At 55.0% G+C, this 22,693-nt stretch overlaps 2 protein-coding genes across 2 annotated transcripts; both read right to left on the minus strand.

Annotated features, from left to right (window-relative positions):
* Positions 1-560: 560 nt before the first annotated feature.
* On the minus strand, positions 561-4,141 carry KRT35 (keratin 35). Its single transcript, XM_025861859.2, has 7 exons — positions 3,671-4,141; positions 2,801-2,883; positions 2,448-2,604; positions 2,117-2,278; positions 1,699-1,824; positions 998-1,218; positions 561-708 (listed from the first exon to the last, which is right to left on the minus strand). Exons 1-7 carry the CDS (start codon positions 4,139-4,141, stop codon positions 561-563), a joined length of 1,368 nt encoding a protein of 455 aa, XP_025717644.1.
* A 5,671-nt stretch (positions 4,142-9,812) lies between these two features.
* On the minus strand, positions 9,813-13,378 carry KRT36 (keratin 36). Its single transcript, XM_025861858.2, has 7 exons — positions 12,920-13,378; positions 12,169-12,251; positions 11,732-11,888; positions 11,031-11,192; positions 10,802-10,927; positions 10,407-10,627; positions 9,813-10,008 (listed from the first exon to the last, which is right to left on the minus strand). Exons 1-7 carry the CDS (start codon positions 13,376-13,378, stop codon positions 9,813-9,815), a joined length of 1,404 nt encoding a protein of 467 aa, XP_025717643.1.
* Between the last annotated feature and the right edge of the window lie 9,315 nt (positions 13,379-22,693).

Below are 22,693 nucleotides of genomic sequence, written 5' to 3' on the forward strand. Positions count from 1 at the left end.
GGAGAAGCGTCTTCATCAGAGAAGCTGAGCTGCTGAGCAAAAAGCCCCATTGGAGGCCCTTAGTCACCGCAAACAGGGCCACAGGGACCCTGTCATGCCCCTGTCATACGCAGTCAAACATCCCTATCCATCTGCCCAGGAGTCATCCCTCTCTTCACCCAGCAGAGACATACAACAGGGACACCAGAACAGTGCCATTAGGCATAGAGAGCCAAAGCCAAATGCACTTTATTATTCTGCCCACAGAAGCCCTCTACTGCATTCCAGAACCCACTAAAACAGCACCCGGAAGGAAAACCTGACCCAGGAGGCAGCCTGAAAACAGAGAGCCTGGCTGGCACCCACTGAAATGATGAGCAGTTAAGGCTTTCGGGGATGGCCAGCCTTCGTGACAGGCTTGGAGAGACTTGGAGGGATGCATTTGCAGTGAGCCCTCTCAGAGCAGGCCCCGGCACCCCGGGCTCTGCACAGAGAGAGGGGATCAGGCTCTAGGGTTCGGGTTGAACAGAGGCCAAGTCCAGGCCCTGGATACTGGTCTGGGCTTTCTGGGCCAGTCACTCTCAGAACCGGCCCCCTGGGCAGGGCACGCACATAGGACGGGGGCTGCAGGTGGTGCGGACCGCACCAGGACCGCAGGAGACCGCAGGAAGGCAGGGGAGGCACGACTTGGCAGACGAGTGGTCAGGAGCACACGGGTTACAGGGCAGCCTAAGGGAAAGAGTAAGTTCAGATTACTGTGATTTTCCAGTTACTGTTTTCAATAACTCAGAGCACCTTAAAAATCACCCAGTCCTGCCCCCTTATTTTACCAATGGGAAAACAGAGGGCCAGAGAGAAAAAGGACTTGCTGGGCTCGCACGATGAATTTGTAATAAGACCAGAACTTAAACCCCAGGGCTCCTGACTCCAAACGCTGGGCTCTTCCCAGGCACCATGGGGTCTCCCCAGAACTTTGTAAACTGCATCAGGAAGACAGGGAGCATGCAATGCCACTCACTTGCCCTCCTCGCTCTCCAGCAGGCCTCGGTATGTGTTGATCTCGCACTCCAGCCGGGCCCGCACATCCAGCAGCACCTGGTACTCCTGGTTCTGCCGCTCCAAGTCACTCCTGATCTCAGCCAGCTGGGACTCCACGTTGCTGATCAGGCACTGCATCTGGCCCAGCTGGGAGCCGTAGCGGGCCTCAGTCTCCGCCAGGGTGGATTCCAAAGCATCTCGCTGTGACAGCAAAAGACAAAGATGAGAAGTCAGAGAAGATGCACTTAATCCATCTGGGTCTCAGCAAGTCCTCAGAATCCAAGAACAGAAGCTCAGAGAATCACTTTGAACCCGGATGAACCACAATCGGACATCTCATTTGAGATAGCCAATTAGCCCCTGTAGCCTCCCTGACCTAGAGAGTATCTCCCCTACTAAGGATATCCCTGAGGACGGGATAATTACTCAGAATGAACAACTTACACAAGTACACAGAGCTGCTCCTGGGACATGTCGGTTGCCATAGGTCTCCTGTCTTTTACCCCTGGGACACTTGTGAATGGGGGCTGGGACCTCATCCCACCCTACACAGAAAGTCCCTGATGCTCAAGAACTTGAACCCCTGAAGCCTGCTTGTGTGGTTAAAGCATGGAAGCCCAGGGTGCTCATGTGCTGCTGGGTTTGGTCCCCCAGGAGCCCCATCTCAAGCCTTGGGCTCACCATGCTCTGCTGGGCCTGCAGCTCGATCTCCAGGGCATTGACCGTGCGTCTCAGTTCGATGATCTCTGCCTGGCAGGACTGCAGTTGCTCCGAGCTGGACACCACCTGCTGGTTCAGCTCCTCGGTCTGAAACATACACACACAGGACCTAGTCAGGAACACCGGGATTCGGCTTCAGAGGTCTACAGAGGCCGCACAGAATCGTGAGCCAAGAAGGACCTTCCAGAACACCCAGTCCAACCCAATCATTTCATCCTTGAGGACAATATTGCTTAGGGGAAAGCAACCTGCCCAAGGTGCACAGGAAGGTCAAAACAGAGCTGAGGCTCAAACTCAGTTTCCTGATTTGGAGCCCCAAGGTCAATTCTGTCTGACCCTCCCTGTGTCTCTATTACACTGACTCTCTCCAGCTACCTACCTGAGTGTTGAACCATTCTTCAGCATCCCGGCGGTTATTCTCCACCAGGGTCTCATACTGGCACCTCATCTCATCCAGAACACGGTTCAGGTCAACAGGTGGGGCAGCGTCCACCTCAACATTGAGCCGGTCACCAAGCTGGGAGCGCAGCGAGTTCACTTCCTGTGGCACAGATCAGGGTCAGCACTAACTGTCCCAGCTGGCTGCCTCACTCCCTCTCCTCCCCTATGCCTACCTGCTCCCCATGTCCCCCTGTTCCCCCACGCTCACCTCCTTCCCCATACTTGCCTCCTTCCCATGCTCACCTGCTCACCTCCTCCCCTGTGCTCACCTCCTCGTGGTTCTTCTTGAGGCACAGCAGCTCCTCCTTCAGGGACTCCACCTGGGCCTCCAGGTCGGACTTGCACAGGGTCAGATCATCCAGGATCCTGCGCAGGCCGTTCATGTCCGTCTCCACCAGCTGCCGCATGGACAGCTCCGTCTCGTACCTGTGCAGGTACATAACAGGATGCTTGAAGCTCCGTTTCCTTTTTACGTTCAAGTCAGATCCCACCCCAGGCTGCTCTGGTTCTGTGTGTCCCACCTTAAGGCCTCAGCGACTTAGTGCAGCCAAAAGCCTGCATCCTGGCATCACCAATGTCCAGTTCTACCAGCCCCCAACCAAGGATCGAGCAGGACACTCACTTGGTTCTGAAGTCGTCTGCGGCCAGCTTGGCGTTGTCGATCTGCACCACCAGCCTGGCGTTCTCTGCCTTGGTGCACAGGGTCTGGGGAAAGAAAGGAAGGACAATCTGCTGGCTGGAGCTCCCCAAAGCTGGCAAGGGCCACCTCCTGAGAGAGGGAGTCAACCATCCCTGGATTCCTGGCATCTGAGGCTCCATGAGGCTTACAGGCACAAAGTAGGGATCAGACCAGGAAGCCTCTATAGCCCCTCCCAGTGCAGTGCCTTTGGGACCCGTAACCTGGCACAGACTGGGAGAGTATGGAAATGCTGCAGCAAAGACTGGCATGGTGGCTAACTCTTGTCTTCCTATCTCCCAGGCCGCTGGGGGCTCAGGGCAGGTCATGAACAACAGCGTACTCTGTGATTCCTTGGTCACAAACGGTCCCTGCCAGGAGCCAGCAGGGACCCTCAGGGGATGTGGGCTATGGGCTTCTCCTTCCCTGAGTTCTTTATGGAAAACCTGATCTGCACCAAACAGGTCAAGCTCAATCCCCTCACCTTAAAAAAAATGAAGAAATTAAAACTCATAGAGATAGACCATGCTAGCAGCCAGTGAGTTCATAGAGCCCGGCTCTGGCTCCCCCAGCAGCCAGCTGGACCAGCTAGAATAAGGCACTTAACCAGCCTGAGCTTCGGTGTTCTCATCTGTAAAATGGGCTAATGATATCTCCCTCGTCAGGAGGAGCAGATGAGGCCAGAGATGTGAACACGCTCCATGACCTCTGAAGTGCCCCATGGGAGCAGGCCTACCAGCACAGGTGATCTAGCTTCCAGTCCAGGGCTCGTGGCATCAGACTCCTGGGCAGCCAGAGCCTCTCTGAACCTCCTACCTTCTTCTGGAGCTCCTCGATGGTCCGGAAGTAGGACTGGTAGTCGGGGCACAGGTAGGGCACCTGCTGCTCACACCACTCCCGGATGCGGCTCTCCAGGCTGGCGTTCTCGCGCTCCAGCTGGCGCACCTTCTCCAAGTAGCTGGCCAGGCGGTCGTTCAGGGACTGCATGGTCTCCTTCTCGCTGCCGGTGAGGATGCCCTCCCCAAACCAGCCCCCGCCCAGGCTGTAGCTGGTGGCAAAGCCTCCGGACGGGAGGCAGAGAGCAGGGAGGCAGCTGGCCACCCTGCAGCTGCTCCTGCCCAGCCCAACGGAGCACGCAGAGAAACTCCGGGCCCCGCGGGAGAGGCTCGGGAGCTTGCAAGAGCTGCTGGAGTACATCGCGGACACGCGAGCGGAGCCCCCGCCAGCCCCTCCCAGGCCCTTGAGAGACCCCGAAGAGAAGCTGGCCTTGAGGCCCTTGGAAGCCATGGCCTTGGCAGCCCAGACACAAGTGATGGGTCTTTGAGGCCAGGCGCCCCCCAATGAGGAGAAGCAGCTCTTCACCCCAGGTTTATATCTCTGCTCCAGTGGGCGTTGGCCTTTACAAAGGGTTTTCTCCTCATTAAAGTTAATACCGCTTTCTATAAGAACCCCTCATTACCCTGTTATTTAGCTTCCCATGAACATTTCCCGGCCTCATAAAACGGGAGCCCCGTTGAACTGATGGCTACATCGAGACGTCTCCTCCGCCCCGTGTTGCCGAGAAGACCAAGTATCCGTCAGTTCTTCAAAGGGGCTTGTCATCCAGACAGCCCAGACCTCAGCCTCCGCTTTAGGAGGTGTGGGAACCCACAGCCCCAGTCTTGACTTTCTCTAGCATCATCTCCTTTTATGGGCCCAGGGGAGTAGAGGAGGCCTCCGGGTTGGCCCCTGGGCGATGGAAGAGCAAGCCTGGTTGTTGCAGGAAGCAGAGACCTCATGCCCAAGGAGACACGGGAGGCTCTAGAATGGCCCTGGAATAGGGCCATGGTGGCCAACTATCCCAGGTTCCGCAGGACTGTTCTGGTGTTAGTGCCAAAAGCCCCTTAACCCTGGGAACCTGTCAGTCCCACACAAAATGGGAAAGTTGGTTGCCCCAGACAGAGCAGAGCCCTGGTGGACAGACCTCCCCCAACTCCCTCCCTCACCAGGAAATCTAGCTGGGTGTATAGCCCCAACATCAGCCCAAACAACTAGTGGTCAGCTAACTGAGCACCTGCCCGTGGTGACACATACCATGTGTAGGAAGGTATGTCTCCCCAGGCCCTGGCTGAGAAGTGGGGCAGCCTTTTCCTGCCGGCTGCCTGGGCGCTGAGGCAGAGTGTAGGGTCATGATCACAGAACTCCTCAGAAGACACAGTCTGAACCTCAGTTTCATCTCCGCTACCAGAGTTGTCCGGGCTGATGTCCAGAAAGCTTGACAAGGGTGGGGGGTTTTTTTCCTGAAAACCCAATGTGCCAAGAGAGGAGGCCTGGGAGAGGGGCCGAGAGCTGAGCCAGAGGGCAGGTGGTGCTGCAGATGGGCCTCATCAGCTGGAGCCCCGTGCGCTTGCTTTCCAGTTGGCCCTGCCGTTTGGGGTCCTGCTTACTCTTCTAGGGACGGGTTTTACCTTCCTGTCGGGAGAACAGCTGTGAGCTGAGCGCCAGCCATCTTCCCGGTGCAGGGCTCACTGCTCTGCCGTGCATGATCTCTTCACCCTCATGTTGCCCTGTGAGCCCAGCTTGTCACCCCCACCTCAGAGCTGAGGAAACGTCTAGAACAGCACCTGCTCACGGTGAGTGCTCAGGAACGGCAACCACTAGGATTACCAGTCCCCACATGGGCGGAGTGTAGCTGTAGTCAAGCTGACAAGGCTAAGCAGCTGTCACTGGGGAGCATAGATGGGCTCTGAGCACCTAGGCCACCATCCCCCAGGCCAGGTGCCTGTGTTTGGGGGCCCTCAGATCTAGAGCTCTCATGAGTCACCATGCCCTTCCCACACCCAGGAGCCTGGTGTGACTGGCACCCGCCCAACACAATCCCAGGGCCCATTGGCTGCCTCACCTTCTCCTCCCTGGAAATCCATGCCCCAGTGCAAAGGACGCAGCTGAGCTGAGAGCCTAGATGAGCCTCCTTTGGTGTTCATGTTTCCCATCCATATGGGCTCCACCCAAGCCCTGCTAAGTCACAGCCTCCTGTGCTCTGGGCTCAATGAGGGCTACCCTGGATCCACAGGACCCAGAAAAGCCACAGCAGCCAGGGCCTGGGAAGCCTCATGCTGTTTATACAGCCCTGGGGTCACATGGGTTCCTAGGCAGGGCTCCACACCTGTGCTGCCCAGAACGGGTTTTTCTCCCCTACACAGCCCAATTAATGACAAGGCTAATGGTACCAGCCATCAGTCACTAAGTACTTAGGACTGCCAGACCCCAAGCTGAGCTCTCTCTAGGCGTTCTCTCATTCACTGCTCACAACAATCTCATGAGACTAGCATTGCCAATAGCCCCATTTAGTAGGTGAGCAAACTGAGGCTTGGAATGTTTCTGGAGCCTACCCCTGCTCCAGCCCTGCTTTGCCCTCCTGGCTCTGAACGCCCATGGCAATGACTGGTGGTTGATCTGTTGGCCCTCCTTTCACTGATGTCCTCAAATTGTCTGGTGTTTGAGCCCTATCTTCCCAGGGAGACTTGTACGTTCTTGGGGGCAAGGACAGACCTCCTATTTCTCTCTTTTTTTTTTTAATTTCAAAATCGATTTTATTGCAGCCAAAACAGTGGAATTAACTGTACATAATAAACTATTATATATATATATATATATATATACACATTTTAAGTTATAGGGAATAAAGTTTATTTTGGCAGATAGTGTTAAACAAAATTAAAGTTGCATACATTATTAACAAAACTCAAAATCCTTAATTTGGTATAAGTGTGACACGTTTTCCTGTTTTCCTGTGTTCTGCTAAATCACCATAACCTAAACATATTTATAAAATATGTTGAAATTTAGCTTTACTGTTTTCGCTTCTGCTCTGATTCCAAACAGAGCGTTCAAGCACAGTTCTGGCTTCCAGATGTCTCAGAAGGAAAGGGCAAATGAATGAATGCTTCACCTGTGGTGAATTGTGCTAAGAAAGAAAGCAAAGAAAGGACTTTGAGAGAAGGGAAACATATATATATATATATATATTATATATATATAAACAAGGGAATAAGGAAGGAAGGAGAAAAAAAGTAGGTAGGGAGCTGGAAGAGAAAGACACTTCCAAAGTCAGTCTTACTATCCCTACTGCTATAGATGGGGAAACCGAGGCTCAGAGATGGAAAGAGATTAGGCAGCTCTGTGTAGGGGAGCAGTGCCCACCCACACTAACACTAACAAACTGTTCTCTGGGCCAAAAGCCATTCTGCCAGAGAGAGACAGGCCCATAAGCCAATTCTATGCTGAAGGCATGGGTAAAAATTCTTGGTAAGTTTTTTTAGGTAATTTTATAAAACATATAAGTAATATTTTTAGGGGTGCTTGGGTGACTCAGTCATTTGAGCGCCCAACTCTTGTTTTCAACTCAGGTCATGATGTCGGCGTCCTGAGATGGAGCTCCACATCTGGATCCACGCTCAGCAGGGAGTCTGCTGGAGGTTCTCTCTCCCCCTCTCCCTCGGCTCATCCCCCTGCTCGTGCTCTCTCTCTCTCATAAATAAATCTTTAAAAAAAAAACATATAAGTAATATTTTTAAAGCTATGAAGTAGCCTCTAAATCATTCTGGGCTATTTCCATTCTTCCTTAGCACTCTTTTTATTAGGACGAAATAATTACCTGGAACCCCTTATCAGCAGGAACCAATCTTGCTTAGTAAGTATCCAAACTACTTTCCCTCCAGGACCTGTGCACTCTGCTGAGATGGGGTCTACACTGTCCCCAGAACATGCAGTGGCCATGCTCTAAAATACCCTTTGCCTTCCTCCTTCCTGCTCTGCCCATCCTTCAAGGCCCCCATTAATTCCAAATCTCCCTGAAATCCCCAGCTCTCAATGATCTCTCCCTGTCCTGAGAACCTGAGAGCCTGCCCCATACCCACACCTGCCATGCCTGGGCCAGCTGGGCCATCAGCTTCTTGAGGACAGGTCCTGTGATCCCACATTGGGTCCAGCTGCTTCCCGGGCACCCCCACTTCTCCCTAGACATGCCCCTGCGTTAGCACTGGGTTTTTCATGCATGGGTGTTCAGTACATTATCTGTTGACGGACTAATTGATCTGAGTGTGTGTCAATGAGCCAGATGGCATCTCGGCAAAGTATATCAGATCAGAGATCAGAACCACCTTGAAAGAAAGGATTATGTTCAGTCTGGAGAAATTTGATAAAATGTAATGTTTTATATCATCTCTCTCTTGCCATCAAGAAAAGAGCAATGACATGGGCATCAAAAGGCTTGAGAAGGCGTCCTAAGCCTGCCACTCGCTGCGCCAAGTGCGGGCCCCCAGCAGCACTAAGTTCTGGTCTGCACGGCAGTGAGCGATTTAAGCTGGAACTCAGTCAAGGGTGGGTGCGAGGTTGAGAATAGGAGGGCTTCCTTAACGAGTATAGACACTCTGAAAATTTCATAAAAACCTAGACAAAGCTACATAAAGAAAGCACCCACAATCCCACGGGGCAGAGATGAGGCACCCCATACCCTGTAGAGTGCGCCCATAAAGGGAACGCGCTGTGCAGTGAGAGGAGTTGACTGTGACTATTTGTCAGGACACAACCCAGTGTGGTCTGTCTGCCTGCAGCGGCAGGAGGAGGGCAGCTTGAGCGGTAGTCAGAAGGCTCAGTCACTGCCCCATCCCTGGCTGGTCTCCATGCACCAGCAAACGGGTGGGACGTGCTCTGTGCAGCCCGGCCGCCCACCTCTCCTCTCCGGAGCCTCAGACCAGAACGGGGAGAGGCAGACCTCAAGCCCCAGAGCAGGAGTGTGGGGCACAGAGAGAAGCAGGTCAGGGCGGGGCTGCCCCTCTGACTTTGTCCCGCAGGTAGTAATGATTCAGGTTGGCGGGGAGAGGTGAGACACGATGTACTGGGAAGAGCACCAGCGTCAGAATCAGAATGGCCGGACAATAGCCTCTTCTCTGCCACTCACTGCCGTGTGGCCTGGAGCAAGCTGCTGTCCTCTCTGGGTCTGTGTTCTCCACTAAAGAATAAGTCAGGGGGACAAAGAAGGCGTGGGGCCCTCAGACTTCTCACAGGCCATTCTTCTCTGCTCAGAGGGGTGTCCGGGGCCCAGTGCAGTTAGGCTGGACGCCCGGAAGGTCACAGCTCGGCCAGTAGAATTCGGGGCACTCTGACCTCTGCCCTACAGTGAGCTTCCCTCCCCCTGCTCCACGTCTGACCCCCCACACACACACGTCATTGTCTCTGCCGCCCTTCACTTCAGCCCTGTACCCAGCACTGGGGACAGGGAGTCACCTGGCCCTTCTGCCTTCATTGCCCAGCTCCCCTCCCCGAGGTGGTCTGCCCAGGCTGGCTGCCTACAGTTTGCCTCTCCCTGGTTGGTCCTGGAAACCCCTCTCCTGAACTGTCACCAGTGTCAGGCCTGGGGGTGAGGCAGCAGGGTGGTGGAAGCAGGACAAAGGAGGAAAAGCTGAAGGGAAGGAGAGGGAACCCCCAGATCCAGGCAGGGCAACGAAGGAGGCCTGGCTTGGGAACCTTTGCCCCTTGTGGGGCCGCCCCAGGTGGGTACCCACTGGCAGGGCTGAGCCTGTGGGTAATGGCAATGCCCATCTCTTCCTGAGGGCCAGGGCCCAAGGTATCCCCATTTTTAAATATGTTAATCGTCCTGTCACTTCCTACCACTCAGACCCAAAGAAGACAGACTTGAAACCCAAACCCATAGCTTTACTGTGACCCTTGATCAAACATCCCCACTAACTAACCTCGCGAGAATAAACAGAACCAAGTTTGCAATGCCAAGAGAACACACTTTATTGGGTATATGTCCAGGGGACCCTAGTTTTGCATAGCATAAAAGCAGTTAAGTCCAGAAACACAATATAAGAAGTATTTTGGTAGAAAAAAATCTGCTGAGCGGGGAGCCCCTCTAGGGAAGGGAGGGTCGTCTAGAGCCGAGAGCCATAGGCATGTCCTTGCAGTGTGCTGGCTACAGCGGGCAGGGCTGCAGGTGCTCCCTGGAGGAAATGACTTTCCCGTCTCTGATCTCCTCGGTGATGGTGCGGATCTGGGTGCTGACCTGGGGAGCCGGGCCGCTGAGCCCAGCCGGAGCACAGGGCCCAGTCGAGACGTAAGGTCCCCTAACCAAAGGCTTGCATTCCGTGGCACAAGGGTGCGCAGGCAGCCTGAGGAAATGAAATCGGATCAGAGTGCATCTGGCATCGGGGCATGGGACTGAGATTCCTGTTAAACGGATTTAAGGGATAGAGTGATTACAGGTGGGTGAAAACAAGGAATGGCTTCGGTGCCTCTGAAAACCCCAAGGGCTGCAGGGAGGAGGACAAGGAACCCCCAGCCAAGCACAATGGTTGGGGAAGCACTATGGGGCGGGAGGTGGGGGCGGCTTGTGCCCCTGTGATGACCAAGCTGGGACAAGAAAGGATCTCTAGAGAAAGGCTTTGGATCAATCCCTGTCATCTGCACAAAAGCCTCCGCAGGGACTGACACCCTCTCCGAGGCCCCAAGGGCTGGTCCAGGGAGCCCTGTCCCCACACCTCGCTCTCCGGGGCGCACAGCCACTCACTTGCAGTCCTCACTCTCCAGTAGGCGGCGGTAGGTGGCGATCTCTGACTCCAGCCGGGCCTTGACGTCTAACAGCACCTGGTACTCCTGGTTCTGCCGCTCCAGGCCACACCTGATCTCAGCCAGCTGGGCCTCCACGTTGCTGATCAGGCACTGCATCTGGCCCAGCTGGGAGCCGTAGCGGGCCTCGGTCTCTGCCAGGGTGGATTCCAGGGAATTCCTCTGTAAGGGGAAAGAGGAAGAGCTGTTCACGGGAAGGAGTCCCACCCAGAGCCCGGTAGCTCTGGGTATCTGCATATCCCTCATGATCACGCCCCGGGATAAGCCCCGTGCTGAGGCTGGTGGGTCAGGGCTTGCCAGGGGCTGTGGCCGGTCCCTCAGGCAGAGGCCACTCACCATGCTGTGCTGGGCCTGCAGCTCGATCTCCAGGGCGTTGACCGTGCGTCTCAGCTCGATGATCTCCGCCTGGCAGGACTGCAGCTGCTCCGAGCTGGACACCACCTGCTGGTTCAGCTCCTCGATCTGAAACACAAGAAGGCCCAGAGCACGGTCAGACCGAGTGAAGCTCCTTTCAAGGAGAGCCCCTGCTCCAGGAGCCTGTGGTCCCGGATGGCCCCAGCCCCACCTGGGTGTTGAACCAGGCCTCCACGTCTCTACGGTTATTCTCCACCAGGGCCTCATACTGGCATCTCATGTCATCCAGAATCTTGTTGAGATCCACCGGGGGGGCGGCATCCACCTCCACATTCAGTCGGTCCCCGAGTTGGCAACGGAGTACGTTGACTTCCTGAAAGAGGAGGCGTGATGGCATAAGGTTGTGGAAGGGAAGCTGGATTGAGGGTTCAGGTGGCTGGGTTCAAATCCCCCTCCTCAGGGGCCGGCTGTGTACCCTCAGACAGGATCTTAACTTCTCTGAGCCTCGGTCCCCTCATGGACATATACCTACCCTCTCTGCGGATTTGGGAGAGTAAAATGAGATGATGCAAATGTCAGGCAAATAGAGTAAGTGTTATCAGGCACTGGCATCCCGAGGGAGATTTAGTGTCATGGGCAGGTGTGTGGGGTCTGTGCGGCCTTAGGCGAATGACTTAACTTCTCTGTCGCCTCATTTTTCTCATCTGTAAAATGGGATGGTTGCGAGGATGAACTGAAGTGAGAACAAAATGCAAAGTGTTTCAGATAGCTCCTGGCATGCAGTACGCCATCATCAACAAATGTCAGCTGGAGCTCCTGTGGGAGCAGTGGTCACCGTCATTGTGCCCAAGGGTCACCAGGGGCTCCCTGCTGGATGGGAAACACTGGAAGGTCGCACGGCACCAGACTCACATCCTCGTGGTTCTTCTTGAGGCACAGCAGCTCCTCCTTCAGGGACTCCACCTGGGCCTCCAGGTTGGCCTTGCTCAGGGTCAGCTCGTCCAGGATCCGGCGCAGGCCATTGGTGTCGGCCTCCACCAGCTGCCGCATGGACAGCTCCATCTCGTACCTGCACACACAGAGCCCTGCTGAGTCTGCAGGGAGGGAGCCGGGCACAGGCAGGGGGCAGGGGAGGAGCCAGCCACAGGCTGCCCTCCATCAGCTGCAGGGGCTGATTTGGGGTCAGCAGCACGGGGAGCCTTTCCTTGGACCTGGAAGGGATCCAGGGCTTGTGCTGTATTCCCACTTACAGTTCCATCTGGCCTTCCTCCCAGCTCACCAGCTCCCGAGGCTGGGAACAGAGGCAAGAGAAAGCGCAACAGACCTTCCCCCCGATGAGACCCACTCACTTGGTCCGAAAGTCGTCAGCAGCCAGCTTGGCATTGTCAATCTGCAGGACTAGCCTGGCGTTCTCAGCCTTGGTCAGCAGGATCTGAGGAACAAGGGGCATCCCATGAGCTAGGAAAGGCCCAGCAGTGTGGAGTGGGTGGGAGGGACTCACCCAGCTCACAGAGGCCATGTTTCTAAGTACCCCCGGTACCCTCAGCAACCCCAGCCCTGAGCCCAGGTATGGAGGGAGCATCAGTCTGGGAGGGGCATCCCTAGAAGTAGGCCCCAGAGTGACACACCGGGATGCCTCAGTGTAAGGTGGAAAGAACAGGTCACCCTGGATTCAGATTCTGCATCTAGCACTCAGAGGCTGTGCGATCTTGGGCAAGTGGCTGAACCTCCCTGATATTTAACTTCTGTATCTGTTAAATGGGTCTGGTAATACCCATCACTCCAAGATGAGGAATAAATAATCCAATGGATACAAAGCATCAGGCACGGTGCCTGCATCCAGTAGGGGCTGGGTATAGGTTATTGCCCTTCCTACAGCTGAGACAGTGACGGGGGGAGAAGGATGGCTGGCATAGTTATAAGCAAGCAGAAGACTCACACGGAGTTCTGGGTCCCCCAGGAAACCAGAACCCCAGACAGAAGAGCTTGCTCTGGACAGAGAATTCCCCGAGAGCTGCTATCAGTGGGTAGTCCCTTGGGATGAGACAACCCCCTCCCCCCAGAGCTGGGGATGCTGGAGAGGGGCCGGGTCCCCATTACCTTCTGCTGGAGCTCCTCGATGGTTTTGAAATAGGACTGGTAGTCTGGGCAGATGTATGGGATCTGAGACTCGTACCACTCCCGGATGCGTTTCTCCAGCTCCGCGTTCTCGCGCTCCAGCTGGCGCACCTTCTCCAGGTAGTTGGCCAGGCGGTCGTTCAGGAACTGCATGGTCTCCTTCTCGCTGCCGTTGAAGGAGCCCTCGCAGAACCAGCCCCCACTACCAACAAAGCCAGAGGGGTGGCACCCAGTGGACAGGTAGGAGCCAGGCAAGCAGCTCCCAAAGCTGGACAGGCCCAGCCTGACAGAGGAGGCGGACGCCATGGCACCAGCAAGACTGGGTACCCTGCAGGAGCCCACAGAGCGGACGGAGGACACCCGAGAGAGGCCACCTGCTGGGCCACACAGGCCCTTGGCAGATCCAGAGGAGAAGATGGGGGAGCAGACCTGGGTGGCCATGATCCTAGCAGAGGAAGATTGCAGCTTAGCAAGGAGATCAGGTTCTAGGCTCTCAAGGCCTCTCTGGAGTATTTATATACACTCTCCGTGGGGTGTTGGCATGTTACTCTCGGGAAAGCTAATCTCATTAGAATGTGATTTTTGCTACCCATCCAGAATTTCTTACCTTATTAAAAAAAAAAATTTTTTTTTTAATTTTGTTTGCCAAGTCAGGACTCTTGTCTATTGTCATTTCCTGGCAGAATATGAATTTTATTGCCTCTTCAAAGTCTTTGCACCAGATCCCATAAATCGGGAGTGGCCTCACAAATGACATTTGGTTCCTGCTCTCTCTGCTGTGCCTTCCCCTGAGCATCCCGGTCTGCCCACTTGTCACCCTCATCCACTTGTCACCCCATCCACTTCCCCAGTGCTCACAGGTGCTCAGGGACACCTGGGCCCCTGGGATGGTTAAAAGGGAGCCAAGGGGGCTACGATTCATGGGGCTACTGTGTGCCAGGGTCCTGGTTACGTCCTTTACACCTCACAACCATCCTGGGAGGTGGCCAATCTGTCTCCATCCCACCGATGTGGAAACAGAGACGCCGAATGGCTAAAAACAAGCTTGCTCAAGGTGAACAGGCAGTTAAGTGACAGAGCCTGGAACTGAGACCAGGGCTCTAAGACCCCAAATCCCACACTCTTGTCCCACCGCTTCTCTCATACAACCAAGGGCAAGTGCAGGCACCCAGAATTTAGGGACCAGAGACCTAGGTCCAAATGGTGGTTCTGTGGCTCATCTGCCCTGTGATGTGAGCATATGTCACTCTCTGGCATGCCTCAGTGTCCTCATCAGGACAGCGGAGGTCATCAGCCTACCCTGCCTGCCTCACACAGATATGAGAAGAATCAAACAGAATAGAAGTCAAGTGTTTTTGAAAGCCATTGTGCACTATAGAAATATTGCTTACACGGGACAGTCTTTGATGATGGTTTATGGTTGTGGCCGGCAGAGGATCATGAATGTGAGCCCCCAAAGGGGCTGCTTTGGAGGGTGGTTTCCTTTGTGACCTGCAGGTCTCTGAACCTAGGAGAGTAGAATCAGGATCCTGAGGCAGCCTACACTGACCCCCCAGTCCCTGAGAGATGGGTCAATGCAGATGACCAGAGATGGCTCATGCAGACTGTTTGGACAGGGAAGGAATAAGAACAAACGAAGCACTGCCAGGTAGTTAAGCAAGCTGGGAGGAGCACCTGAGAATTCACCACCGCAGGTAAATTCCTTCTTCTGCCTCACAAAGTGGGATTTCCCAAGGCTCGGGCAACCTGCTCGCTCTTCTCCCACACAGACTTGGTTTGCAAGGCTGGCGTTTATGGAAGCATTTATGTGCTTCTGAAGTTGTAATTTAGTCAACCTCTTAAAATGCTTTATAAGCTTCTCTCTGGAATTACTCAGGAGGGTTGGCGGTGGTGCACACGCCTCGCCCAGTGCAGTGGACACCTCGACGGGTGCCTGAGAGCAGCCCCTCCTGGGAGTGAGAGCGGGGACCTCAGGTTCTTACAGCAGGCCCATCGTCCCTGCTCTCCCGGCAGAGCCTCCGCACTGTTGACATCGTAGACTACAGAATTCTTCGCGGTGGGGGCTTTGTGTGCATTGTAAGATGTTGGCAACATCTCTGGATTCCACCACCAGATGCCAGTAGCAACCTCCTCCCCCAGGTGTGAACCCCAAACTGTCTCCAGACCTTGCCAAATGTCCCCTGGGAAGCAAAACCACCCTCGCTTAAGAACCACTGGCCCATCAGGACAGGGGCCGGGGCTCTGAGCAGACCTCCTACAGACACCCCCCTTTACTTTCTAGGAAAACTAATGCCGAGTCTGGCTGTCCCTCCGGGGCCCCCTTGGGCAAGTCCTTAAGGCGCCCAGGCTTCGATTTACCTCATTGATGACACAGCACGCTCATTCTTAGGGCTGCCGTCACTGAGCCTGGTGCGGCTCTTCTCTGGGGTGTCAGGCTGCTGGGCATCAGAAGTTAGTGTTCTCATTTTCTGGGCTTCTTAAGCCCTTCTGCTGTGCCATCCACATCTGAAGATGAGGCTAGGTTTCTTTCAGGGTAACTGCTGCTCTGGAGGTCCCATCACTCTCAGCCTGTGCATCAGGAGGACCACCATGGGCCAGAGTCCAGGCAGGGGTCTTCCAAGCTATGAGGAGAGGCACATACCTCTCCTGGAGCAGGTGACAAGAGGGCCAGAGAAGGGCTTTTGGTCCCTCTTGGTCCCCTGCCTTTTCTCCATGGTGTAGACTGCAAGGCCACCTCTCAGAGGGAAGCGTGGAGGGGGTCTCATGGGAGGAATTCCTCTACTTTCTTCCACCCAGGAGCCGGGACCATCGCAGGATGAAGTGAGGCCCACAGGATGAACAGATGCTCTACCTGTATCAGGGAAGAGAAGCCGGGACTCACAGAGCTGCTCCTCTCCCAGCACAGGCCCAGGGATCTGCCCACCCCACTCCCCCTGGTGGCCCCACCCTGGAGAAAATCCACCTGTTCAGTGTTAAGGAAACCAGAAGTGCCCGCTCATCAGGTTTTATTTCAAAATAGAGCCCCTATTCTGAGACCATTCTTTCTAAGGTTAATCTAAAATACACTGGGCTAAGGATAGAGGGCCTGGACTCCAGGCTAACTCAGCCCCAAACTCCCTGAGTGAGCCCTGTCCACTCCGGGCTCCAGAGCCCCAGTCTGAACAGGAAGGGCCTAGACAAGGCCAGCTTGAGGTCCTTCCATCTCAGACATTATAGGTATTTCCTATGCAGGGGGCCAGGAGTCGCCTGGACGTGTCTGTGACTCATTCATCATCTCCCACAGCCACCATCCCTTCTTTGCCACTGACCTACAGAATAAAGGAGTAAAGAAGAGTTACAGACGGTCAAGCTCATGACATAGTTTCTTTTCTCGTTGTTGTTTTGTTTCTGCAAACTCCCTTGGACCCCCAGGTCACCCTTTGCCTCCACGCCTACGCACCACAAGAGCTATGGCATGGGCTTCCTTCTGACCTTCCCTCATAGGCAGAAGCCACATTAAGTCACCTCCCAGGGCTGCTCCCCAGAAGCCCCATTCGGAGGTACAGCATCACCAGGATGTTGAGCAGGCATCCCAGCATGTCCAAGCTGAAATGACATCTCTGGCCAACTGAGCCAGGACATGGCTTTGCAAAAGAAGGGGCTCGGATCATGTCAGGCTGGACAGTGGGGGTCCTGGGCCTGAATTCAGCCAGACCTCAGTTCAAGCTACTCAGTCACTCTGAGCCTCAGATTTCCCCAAGAGGCACCACATTCACGGGATCGGAAGACATAAATGGACACATGCTTGATAAATAGGAATGGGTGTCACGGATTTAAGAGATCAAAACTGTTCTTAGAACCCATCTAGTGTGAGCCCCAGTCAAATGCTATAACCAAGGGCACAAACCACTCGCCCTGGTTTCATGGGACACTGGCCTAGCCCAGTTGTGCAAGGAAAGACAGTGGCTGGGACCATGTCCGGAGCAGCAGGGACCCCCCCCAGATGAGGCCTCTGACCCTTATTCTAGCAGCTTCCAAAGCCACCTCCACTTCCTGCTGGCACAAAGTGCTGGTTTTAGAGCCACAGAGCTGACAAGAGGCTCTCTGCCCACCATGGCCCCAGCTTCAGGGGCAGGAGGATAAGTGGAGATGCTGCTGCAGGAGCATAAAACACCCTGGCTTTTCCCAAGCCTACCTTGGAAGGCCACCAAGTTCAAAATCAACCACTGGGTTTGTGGGGCCTTTTTTGGTAAGAAGAACTTTCCGTTCCCAAATGAGCTTCCGTCTGAAAGCCAAGGTTCTCCATGGACAACGACCCAAAAAATCAAGCCTGAATCTCCTTCCCAGCAGATCAGTCCCTTCAGCATGGAAGGGACCAGGCACAGCCCATCACAGTGTGCCCAAGGACGATAGCAGAGTTCCTCTTTTCCTGCTTCTCGGGGCTGTGGTTAAAAGGTGCCCATCACCACCACCACACAGTGCCCCAAAGGCATCAGGAGAAGAAGACAATAGACCATGGGGCAGCCAGGTCACCTACAAATGGGCGCCCAAAGGAATAAGATCATTCCAGAAGCACAATGTCTCATGCCCAATCTCTCTCTGACTGGCCTACTGGCTTAAGCACGAGCTTCCTGGCATTCTCCTGGTACCTATTTGATCTTTGATGCCCATACACACAGGTCCTACACAATTTCCCACTATAAGAGACATCTAAGAAATACTGATCCCAGGAGCACCTGGCTGGCTCAGTCAGAAGAGCACGTGACTCTTGACCTGGGGGTAGTAAGTTTGAGCCCCACGTTGGGTTTAGAGATGACTTAAATAAATAAAGACTGTTAAAGAAAAAATTTTAGTAAAAATAATTTTAAAAAAATACTGATCCCAAGTCTTCAACTCTTTAGACCCTACAACAGCACCCACCCACCCAGAAATGGGGAGACCCACACTGATCTTCATATCTTCCCCCCACACAACTACTTTTTCCATTTATTCAAGCAACGAAGTGCCTGGAATTCCTGGCCCCTCCCCGAAAAGTGCGGTTACTATATACTCTGTGTCTAATAACCACATCAAAACCTCGTGCCGAATCTGCCTCCAGCTGTTGGGTTCTAGTGCAGACATGCAGTAACAGGTACACAAAGTTGAAGGCAGCATTATGGGAGGGGAAAAAAAAAAAAAACTTCAATTAAGACATTTTGAGCCACCAATTTGATTTGTCCAAAGAATCAGAGAAAGGTCTCGCTTCTTTAGTCTTGATGATAGGAGACTCAGAGCTGTACCCAGACCTCCTAAGGATATCTTTGCCAGATTTAGCAAATAAAAGTGCATAAAAATATTGGGACCTACTTGTACTAAAAATTATTCATCTTCTATCTGCAATTCCAAATTAACTGGGCAGGGCTGCCATTTTTGCCCTCACAGGCAACAGCGAGCAGGACTCAGATGTACCCTGCTGGGTTGTGCTCTCTCTCGTCCTGGCCACCTCAGGGACATTCCACCCTCAGAGCAGCTGCCTTGAGCAAGGTGACTCAGATCTTCTTAGGCAAGATTTGGCAAGTCCCTCCCTGCTCATTTCCACTCCCCCCGGACTGAGTCCCAAACCTCCACCTACCCTCTGCTGCTGCCTGCCCTCACCAGGCTCAGGATAGTCTGGACACACCCTAAGTGACGAAGGGGGTCTTTCCCCACTCCCTGACTGCCCCTCTAAAGGGCCCAGAGCCCATGCTCAGAGGCCTGGGGAGAGCTGATGAGCGGTGGCTCCTCCAGAGACTCAAGGGCTCACCAGGGCTCCTGGGGTTGTGGCTTCCCAGCCTGCTGCTCTTTGCATGGCCCTGACCTCACCCAGATTAGGCCTTGAAATTCCCACTTCACCAGCCCTAGAATGCTTCCGGAACTCTCATTCCCCCCACCAAGATACAAAGGTACTTTCTCTCCCCCTGGGGTATAATGTTGGCAATTGCCCGGGGCGTCAGGATTCTGCTCCAAATGGCTGTGGCCTTGGAGGAGGCCCAGAGAGCCACCCTGACCCCCATCTTCAGCCATACCTCTCCAGTTCTCTCTCACCAGGCTCTGCCTCTTGCATCCCAGGCCCACTTGCCTCACCTGGAGCCAGCTTTTCCTGCACAGCTGCGTCCGCTGACAGCTCCCATCTGGAAGAGTCCAGGGCCTCCTGCTCAGATCCACTCAGCCCCTAACTGCCCCCCACCCAGCTTTTATGGAAAATTCCAGAGCTGTCACTGCCCTCCCCGATGTGCCTAGGGAACCTGCGGTTTGTGGGAGACGCGCAGCCAAGCCCACTGAGAGAAAGAAGCGGTACCTCAGTCTCCCGCGTCCCCTTGGTTCAGGTACCACTTAAGTGAACTACAAAGCAAATTTCCCAAACACCCTCTTCAATTGGATTCCATTGTCCGAATTTACAGGGCCTGGTGTGCACTTGGTCTCAGTATCTCCTCCTCACGACAGCATGTCTGCAAACCAGACAGTGGGCTCCAGGATGTAATTAACTATGCTTTATACTGTGGATTCCACTTTCAAACTAGTCTGAGATCCTTGGATGAAAGAAGCCACAGAGTCATTATGGCTGTTCATAAAAATGGGCCAGAAGAGTGAATACCAGCTCTTTGCCAACTGCCCCCTATTCGCACCCCCAGCAGGTGCCTGTACGGGTCTCAGCAGCCACCCACCAACCTGATCCCTCCCAACCTCTGTGGGAGGATGGAGTCTGATGCGTGCTCAGCTCTTGCAGAACCTCCCAGAGGAACTGCTCAAAGGGATGCCACCCACATACCCTGCTCCACTCCAGCCACTAACAGCCCCAGGAACACCATCCAATAGGAGCCAGGTCCCCAGGCAGCCCTGAGATGTGCTGACCCAGGCAGAGAAACAAGAAGGGCCCCAGCGGTGACATGGGAAAGATGGAACTGTGCATATTCACACGTCCTTGACCACAGCCTTCCTGTGACACCCCTTCCTTCTCCTCCCTCAAGCTTCCCTTGGGAGGGACCATGAGATTCCCCTTCCCAGAAAGCCCCAGGCACACTTCGTCTCACACTCTGCGTCTTTTGTGGACCCTCAAAGGTTGCCACCCAAAGCAGAGAGACAGAGGCCTCCAAGGGGTCTCGGGGCTATAGTTCTAGCCTGAGCTATGCCCTGTTCACCAGAGTGCCCACCTGCCCAACACGAGGCTGGGGACTGGCCAGGGCCATGTGTCAAGACCAAGCCCAGATAGGATCAGGTCTGGGACTCTGTTCCTCCTCCGTGGGTCCCAGCAGGTGGCGGAAGACGAGCTGATCTGCTTCCTGGGGTGAGCCTGCCCCCTGGAGGGCCCAGGCAGGACATGCAACCCCATCAGGGAGGGGCAGAAGTTCATTGCCGCATCCAGGGGGTGGAGCCTGAGGGAGAGGGAGGCAGCTTTTGCTGCCGGTGAGGAGCAAGGTGGCCCAGGGAGCCTGGAACCACAGAGGCAACACAGCAATTAGCCACCCTTGTGCAGCACCTACCGTGTGGCGGTGCTTGCCTCCGGAGCCTGAGCAGCTCTGAGGCCCTGGGACGCCACAGGAACATTCCAAGGTTGACGCCTTTGTCCCCTGAGCATCGGGGCTTAGAAGAGAGCCTCATTTCTTTCCCTAGATTCCCAGGGCTGACTGCTTGACTTTGAAAGAAGGCCAACCACAGTCTTGGAAAGCACACTGGCACACGGATCCCCGCTCTCACGATAGGCCACTTCGCCAGTCTGGTCCTCAGTCTTCAGATGTGTAAAATGGGCACAATGGTGCCAACTCATGGGCTTGTTAGAAAGATGAAATAAAGAATGAAAAGGAGTTCTGTAAAGAGTCAAGTGCTAGACATATTGTTCCTCTCCCCTTTATTTTTACCCCCTCTGTGTGGCATCTCTTGTCTTCACATGTGCTCAGTGGCAATCATGACAGAGAGCCTAGCCAGATGCTCGTAGCCGCAGCACTGGGAAGCAGGGGTGTGAGCCCGGGGTGGGTGGGGGCACCTAGCGAACCAGGGAGGGAAATATGGACCCAGCAGCCCCGATAAAGCTGTCCCCGCTCCAGTGACCACCCCCTGCAGATGACAGGGGAGAAAATTGAGTCCCGGGTGGAAAGTCCCACCCCTCAGATGACACTACTAAGGGGACCGCCTCCTCCCAGTTCGGGAAGGCTCCTGGGTTGGTTTGTACAGCCCCTCCTGGGCTTCCCTCCCAGCTTCCCTGGGACACCCAATAGGGCCACAGAAGCCCTCGGGTGGAGCCCAGCTCTCTCAGTGTCCTCCCTGGGGTCTGGGTAAAAGGGTCCCAGACCAGAGCCCTCACTGGGCCCAGGGTCCAGCTCATTTCACTGCTCCACATGGACCACTAACCTCAAACCCCACTAGGTTCTTCAACACAAGCTCAGAAAAGGAGGGGGCTGCCCCCTAAAGAGCCTTGGCCTGGGTCTCTGGGAGAGGGGCTGCTCCTGGCCCAGTAAGCCTGGGATATGGACCCTGGAAGCCTTGGACCGGCCCCAGGGCTCAGCTCTGAGGAGCTCCTCTGGCCCGGGTCCCTCCCTCGGCCTGGGGGACACCCTTTCTCCGGGTGATCTCAGTGCGATGTGCCTCCTTACTTCTTTCATCGCCATGGCTCACCTTTACCCACTCTCTCGTCCTCCATCCAGCAGGTTTATTGAGCTCCTAGAACATTCTGGGTGTGAGGATGAGGGCTACAAGGAACTGCCCTGCAAGGACTCACGGTTCAGGAGGAGAGTCGGAAAGCTCTCTTACTGAGCGCTGGCTCCGTGCCCAGGACTGCTTTACTAAGCCTCCCAGGGAGGCAGGGCTGGGCAGGTGAGGAAAGTGAGCCCATGAGCTAAGTCTCTTGGCCAAGGTTAGGAATAGAGCATGTGGCAGAGCCGGGCACACAGATGTTGCTGCAGAGCGTGTGGCCCTCACGCCCTGCTCTCCAATAATCGCTGCGATGGTCATCAACACGCGGGGACAGATGGAGACGCTGGAGGCTTTGGGGACAGATTGGGAATGCTGGGAGTGGTGGGGGGAGACCCAGACAGGGTGAAGCATGAGCTGAGCTTTGAAGGTTGCAATCACTTATCGTTGGGGTGTCTCTTCCCTCTGCCCCGTCCGTCCGCCAGTCCGTGAGCTCCTTGAAGACAGACCCCACACAGTGCCTGTCGCACAGCGGGCACTCAACAAACAGCTGCTGACGAAGTCGAACCACAGACAGGTTACAAAGCTTTCGGGAGAAGAGGCCAGGTCCTGTTTCCCTTTGACGCCTCAGCTCGAGCACAGTTCTGAGCTCGGGAGCTAGAACCCGGCCCCGCCTGTTCTGCCGTGGGGTGCGACCTGGAGCCGTCTGGCTTAGCCAGCCAGGTGGGCCATGTCTGAGTGACCCTGTGGGACTAAGCCAGCCAGCTGAGCCCGCAGCAAGCTTGCAATTGGAGGAGGAGAAGGAGGACAGGGAACGAGGGGGATAAACTGTGCAGGGGCCTGGGGGCGGGGAGGCGGAAAATGAGGAGGAGGCAGAAAAGGGAGGAGCTGGCAGGGGCGGCAGAGCCCACCTATGCTCTGGCCTAAACCCCGTGACAGAAACTACGTAGCATGGGCCAGGCACTGCCCCGTTCATTCAGCCATCTCTGCCTCTGGTGCTCGGGGCTGGGCCCAGGGGCAGGCTGGCCGGGAGACAGACAGACAGCCCCGCCCTCCAAGCACATGGTCAATGCTGTGCGGCTCGGACCTGCACACACCTGAACACACCCACAGTACCCGGGGGCCGCAGAAGGG

This window comes from Callorhinus ursinus, unplaced genomic scaffold, assembly GCF_003265705.2.
Source record: "Callorhinus ursinus isolate GAN/ISIS: 27379988/994484 unplaced genomic scaffold, GSC_fseal_2.0 scaffold108, whole genome shotgun sequence".
NCBI classification, from domain to species: domain Eukaryota; kingdom Metazoa; phylum Chordata; class Mammalia; order Carnivora; family Otariidae; genus Callorhinus; species Callorhinus ursinus.

What these genes read in the sequence shown, in the direction of transcription:
- KRT35 (XM_025861859.2), bottom strand. Translation starts at nt 4,141, where the DNA reads ATGGCTTCCAAGGGCCTCAAGGCCAGCTTCTCTTCGGGGTCTCTCAAG. An exon ending in GCAGACGACTTCAGAACCAA is followed by an intron (nt 2,605 to 2,800) that starts GTGAGTGTCCTG and finishes GTACCTGCACAG; the next exon opens with GTACGAGACGGAGCTGTCCA. An exon ending in TGCAGGCCCAGCAGAGCATG is followed by an intron (nt 1,219 to 1,698) that starts GTGAGCCCAAGG and finishes TTGCTGTCACAG; the next exon opens with CGAGATGCTTTGGAATCCAC.
- KRT36 (XM_025861858.2), bottom strand. Translation starts at nt 13,378, where the DNA reads ATGGCCACCCAGGTCTGCTCCCCCATCTTCTCCTCTGGATCTGCCAAG. An exon ending in TGCAGGCCCAGCACAGCATG is followed by an intron (nt 10,628 to 10,801) that starts GTGAGTGGCCTC and finishes TTCCCCTTACAG; the next exon opens with AGGAATTCCCTGGAATCCAC. An exon ending in CTGGAGAGTGAGGACTGCAA is followed by an intron (nt 10,009 to 10,406) that starts GTGAGTGGCTGT and finishes TCATTTCCTCAG; the next exon opens with GCTGCCTGCGCACCCTTGTG.